At 32.9% G+C, this 13,844-nt stretch overlaps 1 protein-coding gene, 1 long non-coding RNA gene and 1 other non-coding gene across 5 annotated transcripts; 1 reads left to right on the forward strand and 2 right to left on the reverse strand.

The window, feature by feature from the left end:
• Positions 1 to 801: 801 nt before the first annotated feature.
• On the reverse strand, positions 802 to 872 carry TRNAG-GCC. Its single transcript has one exon. It is a non-coding gene; the product is annotated as a tRNA-Gly (tRNA).
• Positions 873 to 1,863: 991 nt separating this feature from the next.
• Positions 1,864 to 5,997, forward strand: LOC109004439. Of its 3 annotated transcripts, none has more exons than XR_001998279.2 (4): positions 1,864 to 2,188; positions 2,543 to 2,662; positions 4,149 to 4,205; positions 5,924 to 5,997. It is a non-coding gene; the product is annotated as an uncharacterized LOC109004439 (long non-coding RNA). The 3 variants fall into 3 exon arrangements; XR_001998278.2 differs by lacking the exon at positions 5,924 to 5,997 and adding an exon at positions 4,864 to 5,387; XR_001998277.2 differs by lacking the exon at positions 5,924 to 5,997 and having other exon boundaries at positions 4,149 to 4,312.
• Positions 5,384 to 9,541, reverse strand: LOC109004438 (putative transcription factor bHLH107). The gene is made up of 2 exons (XM_018982983.2): positions 8,737 to 9,541; positions 5,384 to 6,228 (listed from the first exon to the last, which is right to left on the reverse strand). Exons 1-2 carry the CDS (start codon positions 9,061 to 9,063, stop codon positions 5,758 to 5,760), a joined length of 798 nt encoding a protein of 265 aa, XP_018838528.1. The 5' UTR covers positions 9,064 to 9,541; the 3' UTR covers positions 5,384 to 5,757.
• Between the last annotated feature and the right edge of the window lie 4,303 nt (positions 9,542 to 13,844).

Raw genomic sequence — 13,844 nt, forward strand, 5'->3', positions numbered from 1 at the left:
ATGAAACAATGAAAGCTTGGTTTATATTGATTGCGAATCTCTATCAGTCCGCGGCCAACTTCAGTCTTCAGCCTAATATTAGTTGAAATATAAAAGCATAAAGGTCAACTACGTACCATAATACAAAAAGTGGTACTTTTGTGCTTTGTTTGGCAAATCTTGCTTCTCTTTTTGAAAACTTGACCTTATCATCTTGCCTTCATGTGGTCATACGTTCGTTTTCAGGCTACATTTTTTCAATCAAGGGCCAGCGATCATGTTGTTAATGTTGCTATCTATATATGATCGAAGGCAAGAAATTTGAAAAGGCATAAGCTTAATTTTAGCTGTCGTATTGTGTTTCAATCGTAGACATGATTATCAGCTACGTACACTAGTCAGCTTACAGATCAGTACTTGCTATTTGATATATAGTTACAGAAATAAAGATAAAAAGCACGTGAATGCTATCTGAATTTGAGTACTGTGGCTGAAGAAAGAAGACAGCCAATCCTCAAGCGTACAAACTAGTCCTGAGGTATTTTCCATTGCAATTGAACAGCAGAACCGAGCGAATATGGTTATAATTGACTCTGCTTTTAATTCAAACAACTATTTGCAGCTTCAAAAGAGGGACCTCTGGTAATTATGAGTCTTTCAGGTCGTCACGACCAAATTAAAAAGCAAAAGCTAAGTACGTGCAAGTCTTGCTATAAGTTTCAACATTCTAAGGTCTATGGGACCCATGAAAGAAAGGTATATATATTATAAACTATGTACAGATCTGAGGTCGTCTGGGACCAAAAATATTACAAACAATATTGCACCAGCCGGGAATCGAACCCGGGTCTGTACCGTGGCAGGGTACTATTCTACCACTAGACCACTGGTGCTTTGCTGACTTTTTGTCCCTACAAGCACTTATATAAATAAGGTAACATGTAAATCACTTGTAGTCGAGAAGTAGCCAGCAATAATATCAATTTAGTGCAAAATACGTAGTGTTCAGATCATTCTAATTATCAATATGATTCTTCTTAAAAGCTTAATTAATAATCAAAATATTAACATTTTAAAATAAATAGGGTAATAATAAATTCAGTTATTTAGTATGTAAGTCTCATGCAATTTTTTTAAAAGAATTGATCAAGTCAACTATTGAAAATATAGATTTTTTTTCATGTGGATCTAAAGTGTGCCTTACTTTTTTTGAAAATGACTGCGAAAATTTTCAATTAGTAGTTAGTAACTTAGTACTATCAATTCATTAATAAAAATAAAGATAATTTTATTTCTAGCCGAGTGCGGCACATTAGGCATAGAGGATTGAAGTGGGTATTAACGAGGGGATTGACTCGTAACTCTGAGTTTATAGATGTCATTACGAGTAGTGATCTCTAGTGAAACTCTGAAAGGAAAAATGATGCATAATATCAATATTGGATTCAAAAATTTAAATGTAATGAAATTAGTCTCAATAGTATAATATCATGCTAAAGAAATATTACATTATATTGGATCTGTTATATCATGCAAGACATAAATATTCAGGAGATTCAACCTTTCCACACTCCTGCCTGTGATTACTAACACATGAAGTAGTACTAGATGGTGCAGCTTCATTCTTGGCAAAATATTTGAAGTACTACTTTAAGATACACACACACACACGCGATGTGTGATGCATGTACATATATACGTAGTTATCAGTGACACTACAAGAAAATAGGCTTTTAATGACGATTTGTGACCTATTGCGACAGTTATTGTCGTCGCAATAACCATGTTAAATTTGCGTTAATCGTTTTCCTCGACAATCTATGCTTTTTTACGGTAGGTGTTCTTAACGGGGCGCCAAAACACATAAACTATTTTATTTCTCACCCGTGTGGTTTCGCGCGAGTCTAGTCTCTTCCAATATTCCTAGCTTCGTCTTCTCCATCCAGCCCTACCTTAGATTCAATTTTCCCTACCAACACAAAAGACAACTCTAGCAAATCGGCAAGAAAATACTCGATTTCTTTCCTTTGGCAGTCAAAGCAGCACACGTGGCTCTCTCCCTTAGACCCCACTCTCCATTCCCTATTTTCAATCCATGCTTACTCTTCTTTTCCAACACCAGACACAGAGTGATTGGAAAAGTTGTCTAGTGTTGGAGCAAGAGATCGTCGATCGATGTCTTGTGGAACAAATTGGCGTTGCACCGAAGGTAACTTTGGTTCCCCCACTTCAAATCCCTCGTGAAATTATTCAAAACATGGATCTCTCCGATCCCATCTCCATGGCCGCGTGCTTAGGTGGTCGCATGCTGTTACTGCGGCCTCCCCCCTCCCACACCGACACACACCATCTATCGAAAACATAGACCAAATAGTATCCAAACACAGACCACCGATATCAAAGCTCTCTATCTCTGTCTCCCCTTCATCCCGATTGCTTTCCAATAATTCTTAGGAACCTCTATCACTTCCCACAATCAAAAAATCTGAATTTATTTATTAAATGATCTATTTAATTATATCTCGTATGTGCTTGTTCTAATCTGAAAAGGGGTCAAATGCAGCTATTCGATTATGTGAATGATCCCCTTCGACGATGCATCCCAAAGCTTCTAATCAGTCTTTAAAAGGTCGATTTGGCGCTCAATTGACGACAAAGAAGATTAAACTCACCATGAGTGAAGGTATTATTTTCCCTCTATAAATTCATTGGGCAACTTGTACAATTATGTATTTTTCATAGAAGCTCCATCTGATGGTTGTGGATTGTTGTAAAAAGTGGCTATTAGATCCTGGGAACTTAGTTTAATTTTATTCACACACTACAATTTTTGCCCATGTGTTGTTGTAAAACTCAGACCCACGCCTTCCATCCCACTTGTGCATGTAGATTTGACGTGCTCATGCACACTAATTTTGATATGAAAATCAAGTCTGCAAATATTTAATAAATCCATTTTTACCACACGGGCATGGAGGATACATGGTATTATTCACATGAATTATAAATGTAAATCCACCATGTTTTTACTGCAGGCACCTTAATTAATGAATAAGTCCTAATAGATTTCAGTAAGGTTCACATCAGATCTTGAACAACTTTTAAGTGAATTTGTTGATGAAGAATGAACAACTATATGAATGCACTTGGTCGAAACATTGGTAGATTGAATGTTACGTACAAACTTTAATATGGATCTCATTTCAACATCTATGTGGTTTGATGTTAATGACGAATTGGAAGAAGGGCCTTTAATTTATAGCATACAAAAAAAATTTGTACTTTTTTCTCTGATGGCTTAAATATGGATTTTAAGTTAACATCTATGTGGTTTTTTGGTGGAGGATTGTCCATTTGGTAGTGTTGTCTTTATCTTCACATATGAGAGGATTTCCTAAATCTTATGAGAGAATATGTACTAAGTATGTGTGGTTGTATACCTCACTTGGGTTCAAGACAAGTGGATGTGATGTACAGTTCATGGACTAATTCACCTAGGAGTGTTTTAGGTTTTTGGGAAACCATTTATATGATTAATAAGTTGTCTCAATGAAGCCCATGCTTATTGATCAGTATTCCCTCGCTCCCTTCTGAAAGTTTAAGGTGGTGCTTAATCATTGACATTTTGCTACACATATTGAAACATCTTTATTACAAATAGTTTGATACTTTTGACTATTTTGTGGTGTCAACCACCCCACCAAACAATTGGTCATTCAACCATGGTCAAATTTAACTTTATCCAAGAACTGCCATCAAGAACTGTAGCTATTCAGCTCCTTATGTGCCATACATAATATATGTTGTGATTACATTTATAAGATGTGATCACGCTTTTAGGAATCATGAAAATTGACATTTCTTTTTACCTTGAAAGTAGCATTGAAAACGCTAGGCAATGCTACTTTCAGAAGAAGGTGCACACATGTTTGGATGTGGGATGCTGTCAGGTGCTAACACATTCCCTCGAAAGTACTTTTGGGGTTAAGATAATAGGTTAAAATCATGCATGCTTATAAGGAAATGATTGTCCTCATGTTAATGGCGATATCTACCTAGTTTGTGTTTCATGCTTATACAAGAGAATTGTACAGTTCAATATATTCTAATGATTTTGTTTAATTTGTCCCATGGATCTGATAACCTTGATGCCTTCCTATTTCTGCAAGTTTGATAAGGAGCAGAACAAAGAAGTGATGATTATGCTAATTGAGGGAATAAGAGTCGTAAGTAGATAGCTTCCCACACTCTTGTTCTTATTTTTACTTTCATACGAACTTTCATGAACATCTGCTTTCCTTCAATTTATTCAGTTAAGGTTTTTATTCTATTATTATTTTTTCTTTCTCTTCTTTTGGCAACTGTTTCTTATTTTGATATTCACTTTTATACCATTCCTTATGTTAATCAACAGATTTTTCAAATATAGTAGGCAAAACTTGGTGGGTTGAAAACCGGCCTATTTCGTGTATATTACATAAAAATGTAGGCATTTTTTCCTTTTCTTTTTTTTTTTCATGGGCCCTGATTAATAAACACTAATTTGTAGACTAAAATCTGCTTGTTAAAACCCCACTTACTGTGTGTGTAAGTTTTCATTACATAACTTTTTCATACATTTAGCTTCTGTATGAAAAAGGTAGGCCTTTTTTATTAATCAAGAAATACTTATATCACTCAATTATTAAGGCCACTGTGACACGTTGGTGAATGCAAGCAGTTGAGATGAACTTTGGAACTACAACTTTAGCTCTAATGGATGTACTGTTATTGTGTTACTATTATACACAAACTGAATAATATCTGAGCATCTAAAGTTGATTTCTTATCCTCCTCCTCTCCCCCGGCTAACTCCTAACTCCAATCTCTCTATGTTTGTTTTAGGTGGTTCATTGTTACTATCAACAAGTTGCTCCCTAATAAAGCTTCCATAGTGAAGCTCATGATTATGCTAATATAACGTCATCTTTTAGGCTACACCCTGTCCAAAACACACGTATATTAACTAATGTTTAATATATGAAAATAATGAATAGGCATTGGTTAACATATCATACATGTTGAATAGTGGCCTTATAACGTATCATACAAAATTGCCCATAAATATAATAGCATATAGCTAGGCTAGGCTTTCGTGAGGATGAACTAGAGCATGAGGTGATGCCAAGTAGAATAAAAATTATTCTAACGACTAGTTAATTAATAGAGATTAAGGATTTATATCGATAAAAGATGGAACACAGAGAGAAAATTCTGATAATAGGATTTATTCATAAAAGTCGAAAGCTGGTCAGGTTTTAATAGCTTTGGAAATATGAGATCTTGATAATTTTGCTTGAAAATGCATAATCCCAATTATTGCATAAAAATAAAATGATCAATTTCATAAAAAGCCAGACCCAAATCAAAATAAAAATCATCTCTAAAAGCAACAACCAAACATTTTCATAATAAATTAAAAAAAAAAAAACCTTAAAATGACGATTCGAAAGAGAAACGGTTGATTTCAGAGTTAAGAAACTGAAATCACCAGGCATAGTGTAGTGACCATGGCGTGTTTCTTGTGCATCAAAAAGAGCTTTTTGAATTGAGCTCATATGTGCATTTTGATACCTATAATCAAAGTTATAGTTAAAATACCAACGTCTGCACAATATTTTGCCAATCCGAGCAATCTTCACCTTTTACCGCCATATTTACGTTGATCTGCTTCTCAAAATAGTTCAGTAATCAACGTAAAATCTGTACCAAGATCTCCTACGTCAGTTTGGGTTTACATCACAAGGTGTCAAAAAAAGAGACCCTTGGCCTTTTGCTTGGGTGTGTTGTTCTTGGTGAGTATTCTGGTATGGCAGAAGCTTTATCCAGTACAGAACTCAGGGCCTGGTGAACGTTACTAGCAACCGCTTGGCATTCTTCAATATTGATACACCCACCTTTGCAGCAGGTGAAAACGAACGCATTCTTCACCCGGCTTCCCAAGGTTGATATTTCCGCCTTCGCCATCTCAGGTTGAAGGGAATCAATAGCCTTTCTTAGATCAGAGAAAAGCTGTGGTCGGTAATCACAGCAGAGAGACGCCTTGTATGACATTGTTCCAACGTCTGCTCCATCAATAATATCGCACGGTTCAACTCTCACTTCATCGGCATCCATGGGAATGAGGAAACCCTGGCTTGTTTCAACTGCTTTCTTCTTCAATTCTTTCAATTGGCTGATTACTTCGGCAAGCAACGTGGCTTTGTCCATCTGAGAATGTCAATTAAACCACAAGGTTAAAGCCCAAAACACATGACAGTACTGTTAATTACACTAGATGATCAGCATTCAGCACATTTCTTTTCTGATCTTCTTTACTTATTTATTATCATATGCAGCTAACTTTGTAGATCATTTAGGGAACTCTGGGAATACCTCAATCAGTATATAATTTACTACTAACAGCTGCTAGCAAGTAATACCAGCAACGTCATACTTTTTCTTTAACACAGGTACCTGCAATTGACCTAGAAATTCTTACCCACGATCGAGACCAATCTACTCTAGTTCTCAATCAGAGCTACGTACAGAAAATCTCCAACAAGGAGCTAAGCTGAAATCTGAATTGGATTAATGTTTTAGCAAGGCAAGAAGATACAAGCAAAGAAACGCAGAGATACAAGCAAATTGTATCTAACTAAAAGAAACTTGGTAGCACCAATCCTGAAGTACTTCTACAAAAATTAATGGTTTTCTTCTCCCAATAAACGTCTTGCTTACGTTCCTAAAAATAATAAAATATTTGGAGGTAAGTATCACAAACCTCAGCCACATATATATTAATAGTATTCAACAGCTAGCTGGCAATCTGTGCCTACAATCCAAACGTGACCATCCGAATTAGTCACTTTCAGAATGTCATACTAGAGACTACATCATATATATCGTCTGAGACTGAACTCGGAGGATAAATTAATAAATATTGAATAATTCATACTAAGCTAAAGAGCCAAAAAAGGATTGGGAGCAGGTTGATTAAACAAGTACGAAACAGTGAATCATGGCTTTCTTTACTCTCGACATGGCGTGCGAGCATTGGCAAGCACATTAACCACATGTTGCTTTCGGCAAAATACTTGAATATTAATTCATTCCTAATCCTATATACCTGCATAATGGACAGGCCTGCACGATAGATATTGATTGTCATGCAAGAAAAAAGAAAAAAAAAAAAAAAGGAACCGAACTCACTCATCCAGGACTACATATGAAGTTATGAACAATGATCTGCTTTTATAGATTACGAGCAAAGTCAAATGAGACATATTGTAGTTAGGGAAGTTACTTTTGACTAACAGGGTTTCAGGTTGCAGGGGTCACTTAAGAAAAGGTTAATATCAGCAAGAGCTATTGTATATATATGTTAGCTACAAAGGTCTTAATGTGAACAACCTTTTAATATTATATTAAGATGATCTACGTGTCTCCTAGTTGGCTATAGCCACTCCTAGGTCTAGAGGTGATCATCCAAGATCAGCACAAATAATGCAATGAAAGACTATTATTTAATTCAATTATGCACATCAGATGATCATCTCAGGATGTTTGTTGAATAATATGACTTCGGAACGCTCCGAATTCGTTTCCAAGAAACACCTTGAGTACTTTTCATTACATGCTGTAAAGAAGATAATTCTCAAAAAATCATAGCGGTTTGAATGATCTAGCTATCTATAAGAAATTCAAGAATTTATATGTATATCGACTATAAAAAAAAATAGATTTTTATGATTAATTTATTATAATTAAAAAATTATTTATAATTAATTTTAATTATAAATAATTAAATAATTAATTACAAATAAGTAATTTTCTTACATATATCGTGTCATGAACAAACTGCATCAGAAGCCAGTCTGTCATCGTTATCTTATAATCCTTTTTTTTTGGGGGGGGGGGGGCATAGCACCGGCTGAAAATCTCATTTACTTTCTTCTTACAAAAAAAATAAAAAATAAAATAAAAAATAAAAGAAAAAAACACGGGAAAATAAACATTATAAGATGCTGATTATCAGCCAGGCCTCACAGTTTTTTGACAACGCATCTCTCACCGACCCTACATTTAAGGGTTGGTTTAATCATCTCATTTAATCATTATAATTATTTAAAAATTTATATAAAATATAATAAATTATTTAAATTATTTTAAAATAATAATAATATTAAAAAATAATATTTTAATCAACTTATCTAAAATTATCTCATCCAAACCAACCTTACTTGCAAAAAAGTGATTTCTTTTTCTATGAAATGAAAATAGGAAAAGAGAGAGAAAGGTATAATAATTCCAAGAGGCTCAGTTTCAGTTAATGCCATTCTCTCCCTCGCGATATGAAGATCTCTCTTTCCCAGCCTCTTCTAAGCTGCGACAATATGCATCCGGGTGTTTAGTTTACATGATTCGTCTATGAGAGAACTCACTATTAATTTTTGGCGAAAATTACTAGAAAGCTACCTTTGTTTACGAAGCTAATCTGAATGATTTCTTCTTTTCGATCTTTTTCTCCCTCAACTTCTTTAACTTTTAAGTTCAACGATTTAGATTCATGACATGCAAGCCAACAGACAAAAAAAAAAAGGAAATAGTACTAGACAGATCAAATGAACAGATCAGTGTCCAATACTACCATTAAATATGACCGATATGCATGGTTGTTTGTGCTACTGTATATTATTGAATATTGATTATGATCAAAAGTACAGAAAACAAATTTACCCTTTCATTGCAGGGAACTAAGCCACGAAGAGTTGTAAGATGAGCGTTGATTCTCTCTCTTCTCCTCCTCTCTGCCTCACTGTGACTCTTCAAAGCCGCCAGAGCCTTTTCCTCCGATACCCCTTTCTTCCCAACTATTGTTGGAGCTTTCACAAGCTCTCCCCTCTCGCTATCCAAAACTAACGAGTGAGACAGCGCTGACCCGCCTAGCATGACCCCATTAAACCCCTTTACACTATGCGGAAACGGATCCAACAGCCTCTTAAAATCAGACTGGAATGAAGGATTTGGATTATAACCATACGAAGAATTGGAGTAGGAATCCATTTGTGTCAATGTTTCTAATATAAATACTATGAACCAAAGCTTGAAGAGAGTAAACCAGGAGGGCGAGCAGTGGGGGAAAACCAGAAAGAAAGCTTTACGATTTGTGGACAGGCGTTGCTGCTGATCAAAGTGGTCGTGGTGGTGACTTCGGTGGTTGTTTTTGTTGTCGTCGTCGTCGTTTTGGTTGTGGGTTTGGTCATACCTTCCATTAGGCTAAAGGACAAGGGTGGGGTGGTTTGTGGAGGAGAAGATCAATGAGAAAACATTTTCACATTTTTTTCCTTCTCCACGGTGTTGAACTGGAGCATTCCGAGGTAAGAAGACGGCAAGGTTTTCGGGAAATGAGAGTTAGGAGAAGAGAATTCGGTGCCGTAAAACTTAGCAGCTGGGATTTCGATGCATGATCAAGAAGGAGAGGAAACAGAAAGGCGTTGACACAGACTTCGGAGAAAGCAAGACAAGCAAGGGACGAGCAACAATGGTTTATGACGAGGAAGTCACAAAGTTGCAAACGTAAGGACATATTAATAGCAATAATTTTTCAACTTACAATTTGTCAATATTATATTTCATTCCAATGCATCATGATATAGTTATATATGTATATATATTGGAGCATGAGTTATGGCCTCAACAAACTTTAGCCAGAATTTGATTAAGAAATTTATTTTTACAAATTTAGTTAGTCACTTTTCATCATCATCAAATAACAGACTCAATAAATCTTTCACTGTTCTAATAAAATATTGATTTTGAACTTTTCATTTATTTTAGTTATAATTGTAATTTAAATATTTATTTATTATTAAAAAACTACTAATTAATTTTCTAACGTTCATATTATTCCAATGGTTATATTTCTTCAACGGATATATTTTTTTAACTTATATTTCTCCAACGGATATATTTCTCCAACAGTTATATTTCTTTAACGGTTATATTATTCCACTATAAAACATAACATTTCCTCAATAATATTATTCACTTCAACTCAAGTGAATATTTTAGTCTAAAAAAATTATTTGGCTAGCTCCTTTGGCTCAACAAATTTGGCTAGTGATTTAACTTGAAGTTAAAATCACTGTTGATTTGTTGAGCCAATTGTAGCACATTATCTTGCACTTTAGTTATTCTTTGACTATAATTTAGCTTTGTTGAGCCCATATGTATATACACTGATATATGTATGTACACTATGATTATTAGTTACATGATGAGATTCTTAAATTTTCTCCAAATACTTCATGATTATTTTGAGAAAAAAAAAAAAACATGATATTGCTACTTATTAATTAGAATTTTAATATATAATCACATGATGTCTCACCAATATTTAATTTCATTTCATTTAATAGAAAAAAGAAAACGTTTCCTTTTTCCCTTCTAGAGGAATATTATATCCAAAAAAAAAAAATACTTATTATTTTCAAAGCATCCATATATAAAATCTCGGAATTAAAATGAAATGGACAATCTTGAGCCAAACCCTCGATCATGTATTCACTCCCCAAAATACATTAATCATCATGAATACCCTGCATTTAACCAAGAGATTACACTAAATAAGCTAGCTAACCATGCAGATCAAGGGGTCTCTTGTGGTAGAATATTATTTCAGTACTAAAGCAACATATAAATATATATATATATATATATATATATATATACTAGCGGTGACTAACGTGCAAAGCACGTTTGCCATGTCCGCTTAATTGAAAAAATAAATAAATAATAATTTTTAATATTAAAATAATTTAATATATATGAATAAAATTATTATTTATTTATATTCATCATTTATTATGGAATTTAGATTATATTCAGTAATTTATTAAATTATATTCATCATCTATTAAAAATATTCAGTAAAACTTTATCATTTATTTAATGATGAAAAAATAATATTTTATAAATTAAAATTGATTTTAAGTGTATGATATAATATTATTCTCTTAAAAATATTCAGTAAAATTTTATCTTTTATTTAATGATGAAAAATTAATATTTTATAAATTAAAGTTAATTTTAAGTGTATGGTAAAATATTTATATTTTAGTTATTTGTTTTATGTTAGTTTAAATCAATATTTAAACTTCTATCGTTAGATTAAATCTGAAGAATAAAGATGAAGGGTTGTAATTTAAAACCTAAAAACTAACATTTTCCCCACGCACGTTTGTCTAATTTAATTAATTAAGAATATTATCATATTTAAATCATGTTAAAATTTTAATTATTTACATAATTTTAATGTCTTAAAAATATTTAGTAAAATTTTATTATTGTTTAAATTTTATTATTTAGTAAATTAGTTTAAATTTCTATTGTTAGATCAAATCTAAAAATTTAAAATGAAGAATTGAGATTAATTTCTTAAAAATATTTAATAAAATTTTATTATTTATTTAATTTATTTCAATATTTTTAATTAAATTAATATTTATGTATATTTTAATCAGTATTTTAATTTTTTATTGTTAAATCATTTTGAAGATCCCAAAATGAAAGAAGTGAATAAATTCCTATAATGATGAAAAATTAATATTTTATAAATTAAAGTTAATTTTAAGTGTATGGTAAAATATTTATATTTTAGTTATTTGTTTTATGTTAGTTTAAATCAATATTTAAACTTCTATCGTTAGATTAAATCTGAAAAATAAAGATGAAGGGTTGTAATTTAAAACCTAAAAACTAACATTTTCCCCGTGCACGTTTGTCTAATTTAATTAATTAAGAATATTATCATATTTAAATTATGTTAAAATTTTAATTATTTACATAATTTTAATGTCTTAAAAATATTTAGTAAAATTTTATTATTGTTTAAATTTTATTATTTAGTAAATTAGTTTAAATTAATGTTTAAATTTCTATTGTTAGATCAAATCTAAAAATTTAAAATGAAGAATTGAGATTAATTTCTTAAAAATATTTAATAAAATTTTATTATTTATTTAATTTATTTCAATATTTTTAATTAAATTAATATTTATGTATATTTTAATCAGTATTTTAATTTTTTATTGTTAAATCATTTTGAAGATCCCAAAATGAAAGAAGTGAATAAATTCCTATATATTTTCTTTTCTCCCACACTTTTCCCTCCCCTCTCTCTCTCCTCCCTCGGCTCACGCGTACGCGGTACGCTGCCTCTCCTCCCAGCCGAATCTTCGGCTGCCCAGCCCGACGCCGCCGTGCGTCGGTGAGCCTCACCGCCTCTTCCACCGGCACCACCTCACTCCGGCGAGTCTTCCCACACCGGTCTCCCTCTCTCACGCTCTCTCTTCCTCTCTCTCGGCTGTGCACAGCGCGAATGGGTTTGATACTGCTGCGCCGCCGTACGCCATCCTCCGGCGCCACCACCTCCATGGTAGTCTCGTCTCCCACCGGCCATCCCCCTCCAGCGAGCTCGGCCTCCATCTCCGTGCCGTTTGCTCCCACGAACGCCCATATCCTCCGGCCTCACGGACGCCCATATCTCCTTGTGGTATTTTTGTTTTGTCTCTGTGGTTTTCGTTCAAGGATGCAGAGAGGGACGAGATTTGCGGTTTTGTGATTTTGCCTTGTGGTGATTTTGTTAATTTGTGGTATTTTTGTGAAGATTTTACGATGATTTTATGATTTTACCGTGTATTTTTGTGATGATTTTATGGAGGATTTGCTGTGGTTTTGCTTCGGTTTGTGATTTGTGACGAGATTTGTGATTTTCCCGTGTGATTTTGCGATTTTGCCGTGTGAGAGAGGACGCGGTTTTGCGATTTTGCCATTTTGCGATTTTGCGATTTTGCCGTGTGAGAGAGGACGCGATTTTGCGATTTGCGATTTTGCGATTTGGACGGCACTATTCACTCCTGTTCATCTTTACACACGCTTTTAAGATAAAGGAGATATATATATATATATATATATATATATATATATATAGTGCTGTGTCACAACTACGTACGTACCTCGTTGATTTTCAAACAATAGTGTATAAATAATAGTTCGCAACCGAAAAAATTAATAACGAAACATTGATTAATTAATAATTTAATGTTTCAAATAAATAATGCGCGCCACCAGCTCTTGCTTGAAATAAATGATAAATATACATAGATTTCAAAGCTTTAATTAAGATACGTGCAAAATGTTCTCACTCTGCTTAATTGGTCATGATCAAACTTAAAAGATTGTTTGAAATTACTTTTTTTTTATCGACATTTCATCATGATCATTAAAAAATAATTTATTAATCACTAAGTAAAAATAAAAATAAAAAATTCCAACAGGAGCCCAGCGGAAAGAGCATTTTCTATTTTTCTATAATAAAAAATCCCAACAAGTAATGAATGATCTCTTTTTTCTATTTTTTTTTATTATTATTATGAAGTACTTAATTAAGCTACATGATTTTTTTTTACAGATGAAAATATTTATAAAAAAAAAAACAACTAATAGCAGGTTTCTTCTTTAGTTTGCATAAAAAAAAATATTTCTATTCAGCTTTCAATACATTGGTCTTGCCGCGTGCATGGTTTATTCCCTAGAAATTATCTTCCACTCACGTGGATTAATTCTGACCATGTAATTTGTTTTTTTAATTAAAGGAATATGCCGTTTAATCTGAAGGCCATTTGATAAACAGATTAATATACATGATATTCATTATTCATTATAACAATATTGATATTTAATAAGGAGAAATTAACTGATAATTGTTTCATTCATGTATTGGCTTTAAAACGCTGTCAATTTTTCAACTGCACGTATATAAACTTGTATTATAGTTTGGAAAA

Source organism: Juglans regia, chromosome 3 (assembly GCF_001411555.2).
Source record: "Juglans regia cultivar Chandler chromosome 3, Walnut 2.0, whole genome shotgun sequence".
NCBI classification, from domain to species: domain Eukaryota; kingdom Viridiplantae; phylum Streptophyta; class Magnoliopsida; order Fagales; family Juglandaceae; genus Juglans; species Juglans regia.

Excerpts from the sequence above, each read along its gene's own strand:
- LOC109004438 (XM_018982983.2), bottom strand. The coding sequence starts at position 9,063 with ATGGATTCCTACTCCAATTCTTCGTATGGTTATAATCCAAATCCTTCA. Across the intron at positions 6,229-8,736 it reads TAGTTCCCTGCAATGAAAGG|ATGGACAAAGCCACGTTGCT; the intron begins GTAAATTTGTTT and ends TGACATTCTCAG.